The sequence below is a fragment of the Aegilops tauschii genome, chromosome 1 (assembly GCF_002575655.3).
Source record: "Aegilops tauschii subsp. strangulata cultivar AL8/78 chromosome 1, Aet v6.0, whole genome shotgun sequence".
Classification (NCBI taxonomy): Eukaryota; Viridiplantae; Streptophyta; class Magnoliopsida; order Poales; family Poaceae; genus Aegilops; species Aegilops tauschii.
This window is the reverse complement of record NC_053035.3, coordinates 453542308-453564572: the sequence shown is the minus strand read 5'-3', so window position 1 is coordinate 453564572 and position 22265 is coordinate 453542308. Positions and strand designations below refer to the sequence as shown.

At 51.1% G+C, this 22265-nt stretch overlaps 2 protein-coding genes across 10 annotated transcripts; both read left to right on the top strand.

Annotated features, from left to right (window-relative positions):
- The first annotated feature begins 5672 nt into the window (after window positions 1–5672).
- On the top strand, window positions 5673–6886 carry LOC109787527 (uncharacterized). Its single transcript, XM_020346070.1, has 2 exons — window positions 5673–6743; window positions 6881–6886. The coding sequence occupies exons 1-2, from the start codon at window positions 5673–5675 to the stop codon at window positions 6884–6886; spliced, it is 1077 nt and encodes a 358-aa protein (XP_020201659.1).
- A 9631-nt stretch (window positions 6887–16517) lies between these two features.
- On the top strand, window positions 16518–21492 carry LOC109787541 (glycerophosphodiester phosphodiesterase GDPDL7). Of its 9 annotated transcripts, none has more exons than XM_073500760.1 (11): window positions 16518–16883; window positions 17102–17552; window positions 17729–17848; window positions 18021–18314; window positions 18603–18730; window positions 18825–19326; window positions 19495–19560; window positions 19653–19949; window positions 20040–20179; window positions 20296–20782; window positions 20906–21492. In XM_073500760.1, exons 3-11 carry the CDS (start codon window positions 17749–17751, stop codon window positions 21175–21177), a joined length of 2286 nt encoding a protein of 761 aa, XP_073356861.1. In that variant the 5' UTR covers window positions 16518–16883; window positions 17102–17552; window positions 17729–17748; the 3' UTR covers window positions 21178–21492. The 9 variants fall into 9 exon arrangements, with proteins under 9 accessions (XP_073356861.1, XP_073356864.1, XP_020201673.1 ...); XM_073500763.1 differs by having other exon boundaries at window positions 16540–16883; window positions 17726–17848; XM_073500765.1 differs by having other exon boundaries at window positions 16549–16883; window positions 17102–17557.
- Window positions 21493–22265: the final 773 nt, after the last annotated feature.

Below are 22265 nucleotides of genomic sequence, written 5' to 3'. Positions count from 1 at the left end.
GGTGCCAGTCGACTGAATTCCCGATTTGGGTCAGTCGACTGGTCTCCATCCTCGATCTCCTATCTAACGGCTGTAAGTTCGTCTTCAACCTCCCAACAAATCTTCTTTCAACCACCCCACGGACTATCGGCCACCACCGCCCATAGCCAGCGGTGCTACCGCGCAGCCTCACCACCCCGCCCTCCACGGAACCTCCTCTCACCGCCGTGCCGCCACCGCCCCGGCCATCCCTCTAGGCCCGGGCCTCGCCGGTTTTTTCTCCGGCAAACCTTCACCACCGCCCGCTGCCACCCCTCCCCCCCCTCCCACACAACCGCCATGCTGCCTCCCCCACTCCCCACCCTAAGATAGATGGTGGGGTAGCCTGCCTAGCGAGGTTCTTCCTCCCCCTCAGGCGAGTTCTTTCTCACCCTTCGTTTGTTTCTCCGTTCAACTGAAAATTGACTGACACCAAATTCAAAAGTCGGGCCATTGACATGTAGCTATTGTGTTTTTCTATCACATGTGCAGTACAGATACAAAATACAAGTACAAATTGGGGTACACCATATGCATCTACGTAGCATGTTCATGGCCTGTAAATTAAGCATGGTAGGCACCCAATAGCCAACACACGCCTACTTACCAATTACCACGGCATGTTTGCTGAACAGGAAGCACGTGCTTCACTTGTTTCACCAAATAGAAAAGAAAGAACAAAAGGGGGGAAAACACAACAGATCTCAGAGATACTCAGCAAGCATGAACCCAGGGTTTGAGGCGTTGATTCACTTCTCCAACCAGTGAAGGAAATCCATGCGCTTGTTGATCTTATTCTGCAAGGCTGCAACTAGAGAACATCATACAATAGAGCTTTAGCGGTTAGCCTAGAGAACATTTGTTTGTATTTTTTACACAAAATGTCTTGAGTTACGGAATTCATGGATTCTATAAAAGAGAGTGTATGAGTTGTATTGTTCTGTTTTATTACGCTTTTACCGCCACAACAATGGCATGGTTTTAGTTGTTGTTTCATCCTGTTTCATCCTGTGGCCTGGATTTACAATTGTGCTGCAATTCTCTGGCATTTTCTTTATCATTTTGTAAACCAGATTTTGGTCCGTGAACTCCAACACCAAATATCTTTGGATTTTACGAACTTTTTTTTGCGAGGAAGGATTTTATAAACTTTCAACATCAGACAATATTGTATCATGGCCATACGCAAGATGGCAATGATGTACGGTAACCTACTCAGTACTCACCACAGAAAAGGAGAACCCCATAAATTTAGAAAAAATAGGTTACACGCAAAAAAGGGAAACTCAAAGTAATTAATTATTGAAACAAACAAATTCCGTTAAAATTCATGGTATATAATTATAACTTGGAATAAAAGTATTGAAAATGAACTTGATTGTAATTAGAACTTGTTCAAAAAGGGTAAATTGTAGATATTTTTAAATGGAAATTAGGTAAAGCTACAGATAAGTTAGGATTAACACTAAAAACCCTTCGCTCCTCCTGCCCATGCCCGAACTCCCATCTAGGGTTTCCTTGCCTCTCGCTGGCGCCGCCGGTCCGCCTTATCTTCTATGGTCCTCGGATCATGGAGGCACGGTGGATCCTGGCCCTTGCCGGCGGGAGGGCTCCGGCTTTAGATGCTTTTCTGAGTTTTATTAGGGTTTGTGCCATGCTCAAGAAGATGAGGCGGCGGCGTCTTCTTGAAGATGGAATAAGGTCCTCCCCGCCTAGCCCCCGTCCCGGTGATGTTTCAAGCATCGTCCAAAGGCGTGTGGAGGTTTGTCTCCGGCGGATCTCGTGGGGTCCGGTCGGCGTTTGTCTTCGGTGGATCCAACTGGATCCGGTCTTCGTTCGTCTACGTCTGTGTGCCTGTAGGTTGGATCCTTCCGATCTATGCTTCTCTTCATTGGCGGCGGTTGCTGTTCTGGTGTGCTGGTCCTATGGGGCCTTAGCACGACGACTTCCCGACTGTCTACTACAACAATGTTTGCCCGGCTCCGACGAGGGAGGGGCGATGACGGTGGCGCGCCTTCGGCTCGCTCCAGTGATTGTAGTCGTCGCTAGGTGGTCTACGGACCTGGATGTAAAATTTACTTCTAGTGTTCTTTGTACTACCTTGACAGTTGATGAATAGATCAAAAGTTTTCACGCAAAAAAAAAGTTAGGATTAACACGGGAAAAATACATAAAACGTGAATGTTCATAGCTTATTTTATTACGATTTTCCTAGAATCCTTAGTTTTTTTTTCCATAATGTGTGTGTGATTTTGTTTCGTATTTTTAGAAAATAGGAATGCAGTTTTTTAATTAATTTGCACCCTTTTGGTAACTTCCCCAAAGAAGTTATTCTGACAGATTTCTTTACATTTTCAGTTTTCCTGTTTTCAAAAAAAAACCTCAGATTTGATATTTCTTTCCTGGTCTATCCGTCTTCTATCTTACTAAAGCTGCATGCGTGCGAACAGTTGGTATACACTGCTATCGTTCGGTTGTACTACTGCTTTGACTAAAAGTAGAGACCAAATTAACTCGTCCAATTATGAAAAAAGTGGAGGCTGCATAATGGCTGGTGTTAGACTCAAGTGACCAAACATAAAATCAGCTGATTATAATCACCAAACAGACATACATTTTCACTACACAGACATGCAGACATACATTTTCACTACACAGACATGCAGGCACAGATCCAGCCAGAAATCACTACTCCACGCATGAGCATACACGACGTACAAAAATACGTAACCACACTGCACGACGGAAGCTACACTACTACCAAGTTACGTACGTACTGCTACTAATAATGCATGCTCGAGATCGGACACTCACGCACGCGCGTCCGTCCACACCACACCCACACGGATCGGTCGATCGATCTACCACAATGCATGCCCATGTCGACGGCCGACGGGTGGACGGATCAGTTCATGTTGCGGGCGCAGCGCGTGATGGCGGAGCAGCCGCGCCTGTAGGGGTTGGCCTGCTGCATCGACCCGCAGTTGGTGTAGTAGGACTGCCCGCGCTTGTCGCACGGGATCGCGTCGGCCCGCAGCGCGGCGTAGCTGATGTACCTGGGGTTCCCCCGGGCCAGCTCCTGCTCGTCCGCCGCGCACTGCTCCAGGCCCAGGGCCGCCGTCCCGTCGAAGGCCTGGGTCGTGGTCACGCCGCCGCCGGTGGCGCGCGGCAGCTGGCAGGCCACGACGACGACCACGAGCAGTGCTGCAACGGTGGTCTTGGCGATGCCGGTTGCTGCTGCAGGGCGAGGCGCCATGGATGGATGGATGAACTGAAAGTTGGATGCAAAAGGAACAGAGTAGCTAAGAGAGAAGAACGTGTGCGGCTCAGTGAAGGGCTTGGACGGATTCAGCGGGAGGAAGAGGCGAGGGGAATGGTGGCGTACGTCGATGCCACTGGAGTTCGAGACAGGGATTTATGGAGGCCGGCCGGCGGGGTGCGCAGGCAAATGTAATGCGCGCAGCTGGCAAGAAGAGATCTCGAGTGAGTCAATCAATGGCGCCCCGGACGCGCATGGTCTGTCTGGCACCCTCGCTCCGTCGCTCGCTAGTCGCTAGTCAGCCGGCCGGAGCCCACAAGATCTTGCATACAAAGATGAACAAGCCACAAACACACTGGAGTGGAGCGCATTCATGTTCCGTTTGCCCTTTCTTATGAGCAGTGATTTCTTTCCCTCGCTCCTTGATCATTTACATCTGTCACCTTGGCCCGGCACTAAAATGGGCTCATTCTTTCTTTTCCGAAGTGTTTGGTTTGTGGGATTTGGAGTCTAGATGGAATGAAAGTTTAAGTGGAAAAGGTATGAGAGTGAGGGAGCCAACTCCCACCAATGTCTTCCCATGAGGTCCTTGTTAATTCGTGGGCAGGGCTCCATCGCGGACTAATTCCTATCATGTGCCAAATAAGGAAACATGAGTAAAAATCTATTTCTCACGCCTAATCCCTCCACAAACTCCGTGATGCAAACTCCCACTCCCCTTCTACCCAGAAGGTTACCAAACAGGTTGTACTTATGGCGGACTTTTAGGTTTTCTCTCAGACCGCGACCCCCGTGTCGTCCCCAGGGCAGCTCGGGGGAACCCTAGGTACGCCGCCGTCGCTCCCCTCTACAGCACGTCCCCCCTCCCGCCACCGCCGGATGAGTCCGCCGGGCGAAGCCCGCGCCGGAGGACGGTGGCGGCGGGGATCTCCGCGCGATCGGCGGCCTAGGTTGCCGGCGTGAGCCCGGGGTGGTGGGAGTCTCGTCCTCGGCGTCTCCGGCCGGTGGGGCGGCTGCCCGGCGCGGCGTCCTCGTCCTCTCGCAGGTGATGGGCTGCCGGCTGCTCGTGGCTGCCTCGACGCGACGGCGTCCCGAGGTTTCAGATCTGGCCGTGGCGGGCTCGGCCGATCTGGCCCGTTAGCTTCGGCCGGCGGTGAGGTTGGTGGTCGTGCGTGGTGAGGGCGCCGCCGCCGCGCAAGAGGTGCTTGGGCCAGTGGGTTCGCATGCTGGCGGCGCTGGGGTTCCCCCATCCTCGTCCGGCAGCATGAGGGTGCGGAGGTAGGGTTGCTCCGGGCGACAGCCGACGGCGCGGTGTCTGCGGATGTCGCTCTCCTCCTGGGGGCCGTTGTGGAGTTCTCCGACCTCCTCCGCTCTCGGGTCACTTTATTCGGGTGAAAGCCCAGGACCTGCGGTGCAGGACCAAACGATGGCGTGATACGTCGCTTCCCCTCCCGAGGGCGTCGTCTTGAAGATCGTGATTCCCTGGGTGCTTTCCCAGAGCTGGACTTGCACGACATCGCGGCAGGTGGCCGGCGATGCGCCCAGAGGTGGAGCGGTGTTTCCTCCTCCGCATCGAAGACGGCGGATCTCGACGGCGTGGCGCAGCGGAGACTCGGCGCCCGATGCGTGTAGATGGACTCGCGCAGGAGGAGGTGGCTGTCTGGCGTCATGGTGGCGTCGATGACAGAGTGACCTGGAAAGGTAGAAGTCTCAATATCTGCTCTGAAGACGGACTTGTGGAAGCTGACGGCAACGACACATGTGAGTGCATCAGACCGGTTTGTGCCCCAGACCCGGTATGTGGCTCGGCTGGGGCTTCCGGCTTTTGATGATAGGTTTAGGTGAGTGGTCTGGGTATTTGGCCCAGCTAGCATCCCTTCATCATATGGATAGGAGTAGTGGCATATGTTGCCAAGATGGCGGATTCAGGTATATTGTTGTAATACTTTGTAAGGTCCTCGAGAATAATCAATAAAGTGGCCGCATGCATCTACCAGATGCAGAGGCCGGAGGTCATCCTCTTTTTCTAAAAAACTTATCACCGACCCTGGGGGTGGGTCACATGGCCACTATGAATTGGGCACAGCGGCAAAGGGTCGTAACTGACCACACTCGCCTCTTACAAACGAGCATAGCACACCGACACTTATATCAAAGACGAAAAGGAACTCCAATAGAGGTTTATGGGGGGTATGGGTGCGAGAAGCTAGGTCACTTAGATTGGAGGGGGCAAATCTCGAGAGTGCGACGAAAGGAAGGGTTAAATGTGAAATCCCATTATCTGAGCGGGCCAACAATGAGACTTTTCACCAAATATCCCTCAATGGAAACACTGAGAGAGAAAATGCATTCATATTGTCTTGAAATTAAGTTTGAATGTCCCACTACAAGGCTGATGGCACCCGCTCCCGCTCCCGCTCCCTCTCCTGCCCTCGCTCCGCCGTCCTCGCCGGTCGCCCCGGCCTCCGGCCGCCCCCTAGCCACCACACAACCCCCCGTCGTCCACGCCGCGGACCTCACGCTCGCCACTAACCCCCTGGACGAGCTCATACTGTCCGCGGCTCCACCACCCTCGCCATTCTTCGACCTACCCTACGTCAAGGCCGGGCAGGTAGCGCTCCGATGCTTCCTGGGCTGTGGCAACGCCATGGGCTTGGAGTTCGAAGATGATTGTTCCTACTACCTACGACTCGACATCACCACTCCGGCCCTCCACCTCGCCTCGCCGCTCTACATCGCCTTCGACTACTCAAACCGCAGCCTCGACGCCCTTGTGGTCGCCGCGTTGCTACAGGCCGTTCTGGGCGGCTCTGTCGCTCACTTCTTCGTCGCACAATGCTCTCCTCTCGTCTTCCGCTTCCACGTTGCTTCGGCGCGTGTTGCAGAAATCATCCTTGCTCAAACCACTATACGTTGCCGCCACTACTCCTTCTCTTTCGTTAGGAAACTGCCCTCCTTCCCGCATCCACCGCACTCTGCCGCCACATGCATGACGCTTGCCCAGCTGCTCCAAATCCCCGACGACCTGGGGTTCCAATTTGAAGCTGTCGCCTGGTCGCAGCTACGTTCCCAGGTTACCGTCCGTTCGGGCTGCCAATCCCATGGCTGCCGAATGTACGCACGTGTCATCCAATTCCCATTCACTCTCAATGCCGTCACCATGGCCCTCGTCCTTGCTCATCTGTTTGGCGGCTCCTACCTGCATTTCAACACCACCGACGATGGCGACTCATGCTTCTCCTTCACCGTTGCTTCACCCGCCATCGCCAAGCTGATCGCCTCCATGGGTGATTTCCACAAGCGGGGCATGCCGATCCGCTTCCCATGGCCTCAGCTCATGGGTGGTGCCCAACGCCCTCTTCGTGCTGCGGTCAAGATCCCGTCGCTTGGTCCCGTGTCTTCCTCTTCGTCGCCGTTTGCTTTTGCAACACTGCCAACACCGTCATCAACTCTGGATTTGCCTAAGGTGAGACGAAAACGGCCCGGTATTAGTTTCTTTTACCGTATGCTAAATGTTAGTTGCTTTTCTCAGCCTCAACCTCATGTGCACTACACCCACCACACACATCCCCTTTGGATTACTTTCATGCCAATCTCTGTTAGACCTAATGAACTACTAGTTGAATCAGCCCTAAACCACTGTTTTTCCGTTCAACAAGATTTTCATGCAATTAAGGTACATGAGCTGATTTTTAAATCTGGCATCTCCTCCAGACCTGCAAAATTTGAAATTCTCAAAATGGGGTCACTTGACTTTGTGGGGTTCCGCCTTTTTCTTTTTGACCAACTCGACATGGCCGTTGCCCACTGCGACCAATACCCCAAATCTTATTTTTCCTACTCCTTCTCCTCGCTGCCCCCACGTCCTGGGTCCATCCTTGGGCCATACTCTCACCACCGTCAGCCACTCCATGCACCCACACGACCGCCCCTTGCCTCCACGGCATTGCTGCACGGACGGTCAACCCTGCATGCCTTGCGGGCCCCCAACATGCACAATGATGAAGCCATTGCATCCACCGACAACCAAGATCCTCCAAAAGATCCGTACGTGACACTGGACGCCGCGCACGCGGGCATGGACAGCGCAGTATCCAACACCCTCCCCCCCCCCCCATCGGTCTCTCTGTCTGTGCCAAAATTGGACACCCCACCTGACCCACCCGCGTCTAATCTGGCCACCAACGCGCCGTCTCCTATCTCCCCACTCGCCGCCACGGTAACCGCTCCAGGAGAGAATCCAGCATCGGGAACCAACAAAATCGCGCGGCCACACGCGCTGTCAGCCCACTCCTCTCCGCTGCCGCACCCCCCCTCTACCCCTGGCCAGCATCTAGCCATAATCATCGCCTCTAAACCCTACCAAAACCCCTCAACACCACGCCTCACCTCCCCGTCGCCTCAATCACTGACACACGCAAACGATCTCACCACACTGACGACGGATACGCTGCATGCTCGGTCCAACAGCCCCGCGACGAACACATATCAAGACGCCCTGCTCGCAGCTCCACCTAGCCACAGTGACACGCTCCCACACACCCCCTATATAACTCCACGACGACTCCTCCCTCCTCATCTCCATTCCCTCCCTACTCCATCCACCAAGAAGCGGCGCCGCTACTTTCGTTGTCTTGCGTTAGACCACTGTGTGGAGGCCTGTCGGGATCCCGTCCGCTGCGCCCGCTGCTGGCGGAACGGCCACCGGAGCCGCGACTGCAGGTACCGACGAATCTGGCCTTTCTTCCCTCCCAGATACTTTTTCCGTCCCTAATCCAGCCTTCTGCATCCACAGAATGGCGTCCGGCAGCTCTTCGTCCGCGGCGACTGCGGACCCGCGCACCCTCATGATCGGACAGATCCCCGTCCTCCTCTCCGAACCCTTCCCGGTTGTATGTGTGCCATCCCCTTTCATCCTCCACGGCGTACCTGTTGGTGCCAACGGCGTACCCCTCCCTCCCTCCTCGCCGCCACACACCGTAGCACCACCCTCCACCCCCACCACCCCACCCCATGATCCCATGCACACTCACTCCACTCCTTTCGACACCCATGAACTGCGAGCTCGCCTCGCTGACGTGCTCGGCGCCTCACAGCACAACACAGACACATCATATGTATCTGATTCCACATCAGATGAGGACCTGCCTCGTCCGTTCCATGAGGCCGGGCCGTTGCCACCCTACGGGGACATGCCGCTCGTCGCCGCTCCACCCTGCCTAGTGCACTGCCCACGCCGCTTCGCCTTTGCCCACCTCCGCACACCAGACCATAACCCCACTCCGCTCATCCGCCGTGCTATTCAGCTTACGTGCGGCAACCCATCCTTCATCATGGGCGGCTCATGGCGTGGAGTTGCATGCCTCACTTTCCACACCCCCGCTACCCGCAATGATGTGGTACGCCGTAGCCCCATAGAGTTTGAAGGTAACTCCATCACCATCGAGCCGGTCGAGCACGTCGACCGCTCCATTGCTATCTTCACTGACCTCGCAGAAATCGAGGTTTCCGAGTTTCCGCGCGAACTATGGCACAACGGCGGCATTCGTTTCGCCTTGGCTTTCCTCGGTGATGTATGTGATGTCGATGATTTCTGCCTGTACGGCATTGACTACACCTCTGTCCGTGCCTTAGTCCTACTCCAGTCAGGCAAGCCAGCTCCGCCCGGCATCGTCATTCAGCTCCCTCCCATTAACGAAATCAAGATCACCAAAGTGGTAGAGATCTCACGCTGGCACCACGGCGAGGGCGCCAACCCTTTTGGGAGCGACTCCTCTGACGGAGACTCCGCCCCTCTCTCTCAACGTGGCTCTCCTCGGCCCGCCTCCCCAGATCACCTAACCCCAGTCATCACACCCAACGTACGGTGGCACACGGCCTGTGGCTGCCGGAGGTCTCGCGCAAGCGACTCCGGCCTCTTCGGGTTATGACTCGGGCGGATCTGCCCTGTTCCTTCCATCGCCTACACTTGGCTCAATGCGTCAGCCCCTTATCATCTCCGACAACGAATCTGCCGGCTCTGAGGACATGCATGCGCCGCTTCTGCATGGCGGCCAGCCCACGTCCATGAACGTGGTGCATGCACCCGCGGTGCATGCACCGGGCGCACTTGCTATCCGGCCAACTGCTAGGGTTGGGCCCGTCGTCCCCCCCCCCCCCCCCGCCCTCGCTGCTGGCGAACGCTGGCTCCACTGACCGCCTGCTCACTCCCTCCGACACCTCCGCTTTTTCGGCGGTCGCGCCGGCGGATCCCGACAAGGCAATCAACCCCAACTTCACCTTTTCGGTCGGTGAATCGTCGCGTACTGCTAGTAAAGTCTCAACCCCCCAGTCTCCTGCTGAATCTACTCCTATACATACTACCACACCTGCCCTCACCCATGAAAAATCTGATGCAGCGCTGCCCCTCCATGATATGGACACCCATGAGAGTATCATCCGCAAGGCACGCCGTAAGACGGCCCGTGATCAGTCCTGCTCCAAGGACAAGCTGCGCCGCACCTCGCGGATTGCTGGCAAGGAGGCCAAGTACTCGCCCATGCTTGCCAAGGCGGTCAAGGCCAAGGCAGCTCGCTTCTCCGCTACTGGCGTGGGCACGGCTATCGACCGAGGCATCCATGAGGCTCGCCTTGACGCCGCTGACGGCCCTCCTGCCTCAGCCCAAGACCTCGCCGCCATTGCCCTGCTCTGCGGAGCAGATGATGACCACGTTGATGCCATCCTCGAGGCCGACGATTCGGCCTTTGGTGCTGAAGATTCTCCATGATCAGCACGCCTCCATTACGCTCGGATGGGTGTGCCTTACCGCCGCCGGCAGTACCCCGTGCTCTACTTATGTCAGTCGTGTCATTCTACTTTTGGACCCTCGCGTGTGATCGCCCAACCATGTACTGCCCCCTTGCCGCGGTGTACCTTTTGCTTACGTGCAACTGCTGTAGTCCGGTCTTAACAACATCTCTGGTGTACGAAACTTTCTCATGAGTAACGCAACCTTCTCTATATGCTCGTGGAATGTACGCGGTCTCGGTGATCAGGACAAATGCTCCGACATCCTCTCGGAACTAATCTCAATCAACCCACATATCGCCCTTCTTCAAAAATCCAAACTTGAAACGCTACCCGACCAAAAGCTATGGTCATTCATGCCCCGCCACCTTGATCAAGTTTTCTCCTTACCAGCTGTAGCCTCTGCGGGCGGCACCATCTCTGCCGTTAACCCTGCCTTCTTTCAAGTAATCTCCTTCTCACACCTCTCCTTCTCCTCAACCCTGATCTTGCGATCAACGATAAACGACCGTAACATAGCCATCACTAACATTTACGCTCCCTCCTCACGCGCTCTCAAGCAACAATTCCTCGATGAATTATTACTTATTGCCCAACCAGATGACTCACCCTGGCTTCTCGTTGGTGACTTCAACCTCCTTCGGTTCCCCTCAGACAAAAACAACGCGGCTTTTAGACAGACAGAGGCCAACGCCTTTAACCAAACTATTGATGATCTGGCACTCATCGAACTACTGCTTCTCGACCGACAATTCACAGGGTCAAACAATAGAAACACCCCCACCCTCGAACGCATTGACCGCGCCTTCTTCAATCTAGCTTGGGCAAATGCCTTCCCCAACTCCTCCCTCACATCTCTCACGCGTTTCATGTCAGATCACGTTCCCCTCATCATCAACGTCACCACAACAATCCCGCGCTCAAACTTTTTTAAATTTGAACCTGATTGGGCCAAACTACAACCCTGCCGCGATATAGTCTCATCGGTTTGGGCCGCAATTCAGCCCACTTCACCACCTAACGCCGTCGCTTCCCTCACCTCACGGCTCAAACAAACCCGAGCCGCACTCAAAAAATGGGCTCGTTCGCGCGTTCCCGCCCCCCTCCGTGAGTCACGTTGCAAAACAGCCATCTCTGCTCTAGACCACGTAGAAGAATCTAGGCCCCTCTCCAGCCCAGAACAACTCACCGAAAGATCATCGTTTCTCTCCTAAAAAGCACCATCTTAGAAAAAGTTTCCTACTGGAAATGGCGTGCTAAAGTGTCACGTGCGATTCATGGCGGTGAAACTCCAGATTCTTCCACATGTCTGCCTCACAACGGATGCGTAAGAATAAGATCTTTTCCCTCACCCGAGACGGCTCGGTTTTTACCTCACACCAACAAAAAGCTAACATCTTGCGAGAGTTCTTTGTTACGTTAATCGGCTCTACTACCTCCACAACCTGCCCATTTGACCTAGAATCGATCTATCCTCACCCCGTGCCTGGGCTCCATGCTCTTGATGCACATTTCACTGAAGACGAGATCAAACAGGTCTTCTTTCAAATGAAAACACAAGCAAGCCCTGGCCCCGATGGTTTTGGCCCGTCCTTCTATAAATCTTGCTGGCCCTCTATCAAACAGGAAATTTTCTCCTTCTTCGCACAGTTCCACCAGGGTGTTGCAGATACGGAGCGTCTAAACCGTGCCCACATTGCCCTCCTCCCAAAATCTACCTCTGCAACCTCACCTGATGCCTTCAGGCCCATATCCTTGCAAAACTGCCCGGTCAAAGCCATTGCCAAGGTTCTCACATCGCGACTTCAACCCTTCATCCCACTTCTAGTACACGGTAATCAAACTGGATTCATTCCTGGGAGGAACATTGCCGAAAACTATGTCTTTGCAGCAGATCTCATCAGCTCTTGCCACTCTCGCAAACGCCCCACCATGATCTTCAAACTTGACTGCAGGAAAGCCTTCGACTCGGTTGCCTGGAACGCCCTAGACAAAATCCTGGCTGTCCGTGGCTTCTCCCAAACTTTTCGTAACTGGATTCAGAATATGCTCAACACTGGCAAGACTGCCATCCTCCTAAACGGCATCTCAGGTCGATGGATTCCATGTAAGAATGGACTGCGCCAGGGAGACCCGGCCTCCCCCTACCTTTTCCTAATTGTTGCCGATCTGCTCCAACAACTTATCCTTCAAAACCCTGATCCTAATCTTCACCATCCCATCTTCACCCACCTGCCCCCTACCATTCTTCAATACGCTGACGACACGTTGATCGTTGCTGCTGCCTCACCCAACGCTGTTGCCACACTCAAGAATATACTCCAGCACTTTGCCCAGGCTACTGGCCTCACCATAAACTTCTCAAAAACCACCCTAGCAACCCTGCATACAAATGGAACCCTAGCTGCCAGCATTGCCCTTGCCATGGATTGCACGCGTGCCTCCCTTCCTCAAACCTACCTCGGCCTCCCCCTCGCCCCGACCAAGCCACCATCCAATGCATTCGCCCCGCTGATTGAACGTACTCGCAAACTTCTCACCGGCTGGCGAGCAAAGCTACTAGACAGGGGTGATCGCCTCATACTCATCTCCGCAGTCCTCGACTCCATTCTTACGTACTTTATGTCTGTCTTTCGAGTCCCCAAGAAAACCCTAAAGCTTATTGATTCCCTGAGAAGATCTTTTTTTTGGGCTGGTGAGGACGCTTGCTCGGGAGCTAAATGCCTGATTGCGTGGAAAAATGTGTGTACGCCAAAAAAATTCGGTGGTTTAGGGCTGAAGAACCTACTGGTTCAAAATAACTGTCTACTAATGAAGTTTGCTATCAAAGCTCTATCATCCACAGAATCACCATGGCTAGGCTGGCTAGAACTACAACATCCCAATGCCCTAGTTTCTTCGGGAACCCAAACATCCTTTCTATGCCACACGATTTCGCAACAAATCCCAACCCTACAATCAATCTCCTTCGTTTTGACAAACAGTGGAACACATACATATTTCTGGTTAGATACCTGGCTCACCCCAAAACCCCTAGCTACCACCTACCCACACCTCTTCTCACACTCAACACAAAAGCTGGTAAAAGTGGCTAACATCTTGCGTTTCGGCATTGAAACAAACCTCCGTAATCGTCTCTCTCTCACAGCAGAAACAGAGCTGGTTTCGCTTTTGGCTGTTTTGCAGGACTTCGTGCCGTCGCTAGAAGAAGATCAACGGTTCTTCCTTCGGGGTCATGCCTTCTCCACCAAGCAGGCCTACGGCACCATCATGGCTAGGCCAGAAACGGACCTCAATGCTCCACTCATCTGGAACACCAAGGCTCCTCGTAAGACAAAAATCTTCGCTTGGCTTCTTTTCAAAGATCGCCTAAGCACCGCCGTCAATCTTGCCCACAAGAATATAATCTCCTCCGACTTATGCACACGGTGTGCTATGCTACCCGAAGACTCCACTCACCTCTTCATCACATGCCCCCTTGCCAACAGAATTTGGCAACGAATGGGTGTTCTGCCACACGAAGCTGACCTTAATGAACTTTGGGATGCTCCACTACCTCAACACCTGCCCAAAAATGCATGGCCCCTAGTCCTCCTCGCGCTACTCTCAAATATTTGGGCAGCGCGAAATGACATGCTCTTTAAGAATGTCGATCAATGTTCTGTAATAACAACTAGGAACATTCTATCGGACTTGGATCTCTGGTCACACCGTCTTGTTGATACGGGGGACAAGGAGGACGTTTCCTCGTGGCGTTCCTACCTCTCTGCACGATGCATCGTGCCTATGTAATCTGGACCTGCTGTCTCTACAACCGTTTTGAGCAATATATTCAGGTGGGGAACCCCCCCCCCCCCCCCCCCCCCCCCCCCCGCCCCCGGTTGATTCTCAAAAAAAATGTCCTACTACAAGAAGGGGTTTTGAGGAGGCCTTTTGAGTCGGGTGAAATTTTAACAATTTCTCTGGGATGGACTTTAAATCATGCAAAATACCTTTGTTCAAGCTACCACTAAGCGTGCAGCACAGCATTAAAGATAGTACCCCAGTCCCCAGATCGGGTGAAACAGGAGACAAATAAGAAAATCGTACGTGATCACCTCTGCTGCTATACATCTACAGTGCTAGCAAGGTCATCTGCCTACTAGCTAGTTCATCTACCACAAAATTCAAGAGCCCGTATATAGTAGAGCTAGCTAGAGGTTGCAACTAATTCAAAGCACAACACACCAGACCTGGAACCGGGATCATACCTACGTTTAGAGATTACAGTAGGAGGTACCAGCATCGGATATTCCCTTTTGCTCCTACGTGCATATGCACCCATTGTCGAAATACACATTTCGAAAAGTTGAAAAATTCGGAACAAAAATACCGCGTGTATATCCGGACATTTTATGTCCGTTCACAAGGTTTCGGTGAAAAACGACGTTTTTTGTGGCTTGTGTAAAAAAGACAATTTCTGATGCTTCATTCTAACTATTCACGAGGCATTTCTTTATCTTTTTTACACAAGCCACAAAAAACGTCGTTTTTCACCGAAACCTTGTGAACGGACATAAAATATCCGGATATACACGCGGGATTTTTGTTCCGAATTTTTCAACTTTTCAAAATGTGTGTTTTCGACAATGGATGCATATGCACCTAGGAGCAAAAAAGTCACATATTGTTGCAAAGATCAATATATAGAGTGGTGCATACACTAGGTGCAGTAGATAACTGTGATGATATTGGTTTGGTTTCGAGCTCCTTTTTACTGTTGTCGGTCGCTGAAATTTACGTTCATCCAATCAGCATGCATGTGCTTGATAAGGAACTCAAAGCTCAGGTCCCCGGTGAAAACAAGTAACGAGTTATTTTTTTATGGAACCTCGTCAGGTGGCCAGGTGTTCTAGCATTGCATTATAGAAGAAAAGAGTTGATCCAGTTTATAAGGGAAATAGTAGGATCAAAAACTAATAGAGTGGCCCAATTTATAAAGAAAACTAGACTCAAAAATCGCACAAGTAACAAGTTGTTGCACGTAGATATTTACAAACACGAGTGGACATATAGCTCGAAGCATCACGAGTTTTAAGGAGCGCTCGTTCAGTCGGCTCGCTTCTACTTGTCGAGTCTGTCTTTGTTTTCAGCTTATCTAAAGTTCCTAGCAATTGAGATTCATGAGTAGCTTGTTAATTTTTTTTATACTAAATTTGTGACACTTAATTTAAGACGAAGAGAGTATCTTAATAGCTCGAGTCTAGACCATTTGATTACAATTGGCTAGCCCGCATCACACGACACCAATCTTGTGTTGGTATGCCTCGCAGTTGAATAGTTGCAAAGCTGATTAGGCGAGTTGTCGTCATGAAACACACTCATGGCACGATGGCACTAGTGTTGGACGTATGAGGTGCGGTAACCAGCGTTCGCGAGCGCTCATAAGCTTTTTAATGATCCAAATTGAGTTTAAATTTTGTCTCATTAGGATAACAAGAGCCGAACATCTCGTTATCAGCCCGTACTTACAAACAAAAATGCTCCCTCCGTTTTTGCGAATAAGCATCAGATCTATTATAGAGAATAAACATCAACACAAAGCACCTCACATAAATAGAAAATTACAAGGATGTCCCTGAGATGCACATCAGCTCGAAGCTCCATCACGAGCCGCAGACGCGCCGCCATCGTTGCTCCCCAGACTCGGTCGACCAAACTTTATTTGTAAACACGGATGGGAAGTCTCCGTGCTACAGTCCTGAGGACCAACATGCTCGAGCATGAGCTTAAGTCGTTGAAGTCGACACCGTACAAATATCTGAAGAAATCAGAGAACACAAACTCGTGGGATCCATGGATCCATGTGGAGCAAAATCGAGCTTCACCGGTTGCACCCGATTTGCTGCTGCCACCGACAAATCACAGACTAGAGCAACCACGAAGCGCCTGAGAGGGCCCAGAACTGGAGAACAGCAGCCAACACCAAGACGTCAGCCATCGCAGGAGCATACAAACCGCCGGATCCGCGGATTGACAGGAGGACATGCCACTCTCATCTCAGCGCCGCCTGAAGCAACACCGATCTGAAGGGAGGTGTTGGATAATTTACCCTAGACGATGTCGATCCCTTCCAATCAACGGCGTCGGGGACTAAGCTAACCTTATCTACACAATGTGATGAGAAGAACGAGATCCCCACCTCCCCACGCTGCCGGAGCGACGGGAGGAAGCAGGGATCCACGCCCCCTCCGACGGGAGGAGTGGAAACGCGGCTTCACTCCCTGGTCGCCTTTCTCTCTATGCACGACACCTAAAAATGCTCCCTCCATTTCAAAAAAATATATACTTCATATTAGATAAATATAATATGATCTTTTATCATATCATTTACTCCTATTTGTCAATTCGGATTTTCATTGTATATGTGGATTTCCGGTTCAAGAAATCCATCGGTTTTCATCATTTTAAAAATAATATTAACCCGGCTGGTTTTCATTGTACTCGATGCACGCTCCGCCGCTCAGCAGCCGCCTCGCCTTCGTCCCGTCTGCCGGCGGCCGGAATCCAATGGCGCCGTGCCGCCTTCTCCCTCTAACTCCAGCCACTTCCACCACCCATCCCCGCCGCTCCCACCGGCGCGCGGCGGATGGCGAGGGCCGCCGTCTCCCCGCGCTCCTCCTCTCGGCGCCTAGGGCATGCAGGGCTCCGTAGCGCCGCCGCCTCCCCGTCCATCCATTACTTCCGTCGGAGAAAACTCTATATCCTCGTCGTTATTCCTCCCCTCCGTCGTGCTCGACCCGTCTCCTGCGCACAGCCTCCGTAGTCCGTTCCGTTCGTGGTGAGATTTCGCGGCCGTCTCTAATTGGGGAAATGGGAAAAAGCATACAGAGGTCAAAGCCTCAGATCCAATGCTGGCCTTTTATGTTCTCATGACCAATTATTTCTGTAAATTTTGCTAGATTTCTTGAATTAACCACTGCATTGTGCAATTTTCATCTCATATATGTTGCCTCTGGTCCCATGTAATTTATCTGAATTCTGAACATATGCATGTAGATTCAGCAAGGGAGCGTAGAGAAGGCACCGAACACGTCCAGGATATTAGTCTAAGGTCCTTGGATGGAGTTCCTCTGACTCCAGCAATGGCACGAAAAGAAAACCATCTCTCTGTTTCTTTCCCTTTTACATTTTTATATATATAAGGGGAGGTTTTTCTGGCTGTTGAGGTGGAGCAGAGACTCGCCATACAAGTGAGTGAGAGATGATCATCCATGCCATGTCAAAACCCTGTCCATCGTCCGGGAGGCCCCTATTTTTAGAAGCCTTTCGCCTCGTCTTCTGCCTCCTCCTTTGCCTCCTCTCCACAGTCTGATTTAGAGACCTTGCATGCATGCCTTGCCTGCCTCCTATCCACAATTTAGTTCCTCTAGTTTTGTGGGTGCTAGATCCCTTTCCCCAAACCCACTCCGTCGCGCTAGCACATTTGAAGCCTGAATTTCCCCACAAGGTCTGGTGAGATGCTGTCGTCCTTTCCCTTAATTCTGCAACTGTTTTGCTTGCGCCTCTGTGATTATTGTCTGAATTGATTCGTCAAGAGACACAGATTTGTCTATCTTGCATCTCTTGTGAACGCATGGTACTTACGTATGTTGCATCTGTTGTGAAATTTGTGTGATGCAGCAGGGTGCTCGTCTCTAACCCGAATGGGAGCAAGATATCCTCTCGTTTTCTTGATCCTCCTAATTCTTCATGGAACCAAGGCTGCTCCTGATCCTCCAGTACCGGGATGGCTGACTCTGAGTGGTAAGCATCTAGCCCATTGCTGAGTTATGAATTGGGATTTTTTTTTGTTTAGCATGCGACAAATGAAAAGCGCGTATTTTGTATAGAAGAATGTGAGCTAGAAAGTATGTTCTTTCAGCCTACATTATGGTTTGTCTGTCGTGCTGCTAATCTTTCTAGTACTGTCCTACAGGTCATCGTCCTCTAGTCATTGCTCGTGGGGGGTTGTCTGGAGTAGTGCCTGAGTCAAGCCAGCTTGCATACAGCATGGCAATGGGAGGTAGCTTGTGTGAGGTGGTTCTGTTCTGCGACCTGCAATTCTCCAGCGATGGTGTGGGCTTCTGCCATGGCAGCTTGAGACTTGACAATTCGTCAAATATTGCTGAGATGTTCGCTGACAGGGGCTCGACTTATCAAGTGAATGGACGAGATGTTCAAGGATGGTTTTCTCTGGATTTCAAATCAGAGGAGCTACATAGAGTCCTATGTAAGCAGAAAAAATAATCTTGGTTATCTTGAAAATCGTAACCGTAAAATCAAAGTACTTTATCCATGCTCCATGATCAAGTTAGCAATTGCAAACGTGTTAAAATCACATATATTTTTTCATATTTGGAGTGAATAAGGTTCAAATGGATCCTTGAATTTTTTTTTCTTCCAAATGGTTGATCCTTTGAAGTCATTTCTGATTTTCCATTTAGGTTCTGTTTTTAATTCTTCTTCTTTCTTCCTGTTGCAAAGTATTGACTTGTCACGTGGTTTGATTATCCCTCAGTGCTTCAGAATGTTTTGTCTCGCTCAAATACATTTGACAGAACACAGGAACTGTTGTCGCTTGACAATGTGGTTCAAAGCGTCTTGGCTCAAAAAGGCGAGCTTCATGTAATTTGGGTCAACATAGAGGTAGATGTGGTTTCACTAACATTCAAAGATTCACCAAGGATCTCTTTGTACTGTACCATGTTCTCTATCTAATAGAAGTTCATATTTTCTTTAGTACAACTCGTTTTTTCTGGAGCACGGATTAAGTGGCGAAGATTACATATTGGGACTACCAAAAGAATTTCCTGTCACCCGCGTCTCCTCACCAGAATTTGCATTCTTAAAAAGTCTCAGTGGAAAGGTCAGAAGCGATATAAAGTTGATTTTCCGGTTTCTCCGTGAAGACCTTGTTGAGCCTACGACAAAGAGAACATATGGAGAACTTCTGAAAGACCTGAAAGCTATCAAGGCCTTTGCATCGGGGATTCTTGTTCCCAAGCAATTTATTTGGCCACAGAACAAGGATATGTACTTGGAGCCGTCTACCAGTTTGGTCAAAGATGCACATGCCCTAGGGCTGGAAGTGTACGCATCTGGATTTGCCAATGATGATCCCTGTATGAGTTACAACTACAGCTATGATCCCAGCGCGGAAATCTTGCAGTACATAGATAATTCAGACTTCTCGGTCGACGGCGTTTTAACAGACAATCCACCTACCGCATCAGGAGCCATAGGTAAGAACAAAGAAACATGTGTGCCATGCTGGAAGAAGCTATAGCTGAAATGGATGTTGATGAAAATTTTGAAATGTTACTTTATACATGATAGGAACGTACCCGTACAATTTAGCTCTTCGTTTTTGATTCCTTGACAACATCTTCATGAGGATCCTTTAATTGCAGTGTGCATGGCACATACCAAGGGCAATGCATTTGTTTTTCCTATTGCTAAAGCTGGAGCTCCTCCAGGTAAGCTGGCAATCTTCTCTTGATCCATGGTGTTGCTTTGCTAACTTATCATCATCTTGTAACACAATATACTGATCCCTCCACTCAAGCAGGAGGAGGAGAAAACACCAGGCCACTGATCATAACCCACAATGGTGCGAGTGGCGTCTTCTCAGACAGCACGGACCTTGCCTACCAACAAGCGGTGAAAGATGGCGCGGACATAATAGATTGCTGGGTCCGGATGTCGAAAGACGGGGTCGCCTTCTGCCTGGGCTCTACAGATCTCAACAGCAGCACGACAGCAGCCACAACTTTCTTGGAAAAAATGACAACTGTCAATGAGATACAGAACAAGTCGGGCATTTTCTCGTTTGATCTCTTATGGAGCGAGATCCAAACCTTAAAACGTGCGAAGCAAGACATACTCCTTATTTTGTTCTGCCAAAGATTTGCATACACTAACATTGATGTCACATGTTTTTTGTTCACCGGAGCAGCCAACCTTGTCGGTCCATTCGCAGACGCACGCCTGGAGAGAAATCCTGCGGCGAAGAACGCTGGCAAATTTATGACACTGGCTGAGTTCCTTGATTTTGCAAAAGCCAGCAACATCACTGGCATACTGATCGGCATAGAGGTAGACAGCATATATAGCATCCTACTTTTGACATGATTCATTCTCGCTCGCTCCTGTTACCTATGTTGTTATTCTGTCCAACTGATCAAGAGAGGTCTTGTACCTACCGAGTGCAGCATGCTACGTACCTTATAGCCAGAAGCCTTGACGTGGTGGATGCGGTCTCCAAAGCGCTTGTCAAGTCCGGGTATGACAAGGAGACCTGTAAGCAGCGCGTGCTCATACAGTCAGAGGACGCCCCGGTGCTTGCGGCGTTCAAGACGTTCCCCAAGTTCCAGCGGGTGCTGACGATCGAGTTCGACATAAGCGACGCCTCCAAGCCTTCGGTGGATGAGATATTAGAGTTTGCAAACGCGGTGAAGCTCAGGCGCAGCTCTGCCGCGCGCGTCAACGGCTTCTTCCTGGAGGGGTTCACCAATTCCTTGGTCGACAGGCTGCATGCGGGCAATTTGCACGTGTATGTCGGCGTCCTCAAGAATGAGTTCATGAACCTCGCGTTCGACTACTGGGCCGACCCCTTGGTGGAGATCGCCACGGACACGTTGTCGGTGGGCGCCGATGGGATCGTGACCGAGTTCCCTGCCACTGCAGCTTCATACTTCAGTAAGTAGCAGTATCTGCTTTGCTTGATGGACAGCATGGACGCTTGGTTAAATCTTCTTCTTCCTGACGCACAATGAATGAAATATATAGTCTGACTCGATCTCTTTGGCGGATGGATTTCAGGGAGCCCATGCTCCAACTACGAAAGAAAGGACCTTCCCTTCACGATCAACCCCGCCGAACCCGGCGGCTTGCTCCAGCTGGCTGACAGAAACTCGGTCCCTCCGGCGCCCCCTCCGGCGCCGGTGCTCGAGCCCCAGGACATCCTGCAACAGCAGCTGCCGGTGTGCCCCAACGACCCCATGTTCCGGACCTTCCGCTGCCGCCTGGGGCCCAAGGAGACGCCGACGGGGAAACCTGAGTACAACATCAATATGGCTAGCCTAGACGACTAGGTTCCCCATCCAGGTTCAAGTCCTAAACTTGACATGGGTGCTCTCGTAGAAGGTGTGTGCGCGTGTTGTGAGCGTCTGCGTCTGCATTGTGTTTCTAAAGAAAAAAAAAATCTGGCTGCCGATCGACGGGTGAAGAAATGCCAAGACATCATCTTGTTGCAAATACCCCACCCCACTCTCTGCGAGATTCGCTAAGTTCGTTGTGCATTACATACTGGAATGCGTTAGTTACCTAGTTACGATCGCACTAGAACAACATTTGTGTACTGAGTATTCGGACAAAGTTTGTTTTTAAAGTGGGCAACTTTTTTGTTATGATCCAAGGTAGGCGTCCTGCCGATGCTGATTTCATACAGATAGATGGAGAAAATGCAAATAAATGCCGATTTCATATAGATAGATGGAGAAAATGCAAATAAATACGAAGTGGGCCGATTTTTATGAGGAAAACTAAGGCAAAAACCCAAGAAGGAGAAAGAGAAACATCTACCTAGATCACCACCAACATGATCGCCGACCGGGGAGTAGTGAGCAAAATCTTTTGAAAACGCCTCCAAGGAGAAAGATGGCGTCAGCAAACATTGTCGTCATCAATATTGACCCTGTTGAAGACCAACCTTCCGCCAAAAGCTACAAACAACTATCCTGCCAAACCTTGAGGAAGAGTCCGGCCACACAAAAAAAGCCGCCATGACATCCACGGCTCCGAGCAGACACAACCCAACAGAGAGGAATCACTCTTCGACAATGCCTAAAAAAAAAGAGAAAAACACCCTCAAGCCCCATCATCACTCCCTTGAAGACTAGGGGCTGTTTGGTTTGGAGCCGTGCCCTGCCCTACGCCCCTACCGATACAACCCAACAGAGGAATCACTCTTCGACAATGCCTCAAAGAAAGAGAAAAACACCCTCAAGCACCATCATCACTTTCGCTAGAGCCTTGAGCCTCTCCGCCTAACGGGCCCATGGGAAGGAGCCCAGCCACTGGCTCCATCTGCCACTGACAACTTCTTTAGGGAAAAAAATCAGTGGAATAGTGGCGAGTTAATGGCCAGAAAATGCTGTAACGTTTTCAAGGATTTTTTTAA

Coding starts and splice junctions, on each gene's coding strand:
- LOC109787541 (XM_073500760.1), top strand. CDS start 17,749: ATGGGAGCAAGATATCCTCTCGTTTTCTTGATCCTCCTAATTCTTCAT. Junction 19,327..19,494: donor TACCGCATCAGGAGCCATAG/GTAAGAACAAAG, acceptor CTTTAATTGCAG/TGTGCATGGCACATACCAAG. Junction 20,180..20,295: donor GCATACTGATCGGCATAGAG/GTAGACAGCATA, acceptor TACCGAGTGCAG/CATGCTACGTACCTTATAGC.
- LOC109787527 (XM_020346070.1), top strand. CDS start 5,673: ATGGCACCCGCTCCCGCTCCCGCTCCCTCTCCTGCCCTCGCTCCGCCG.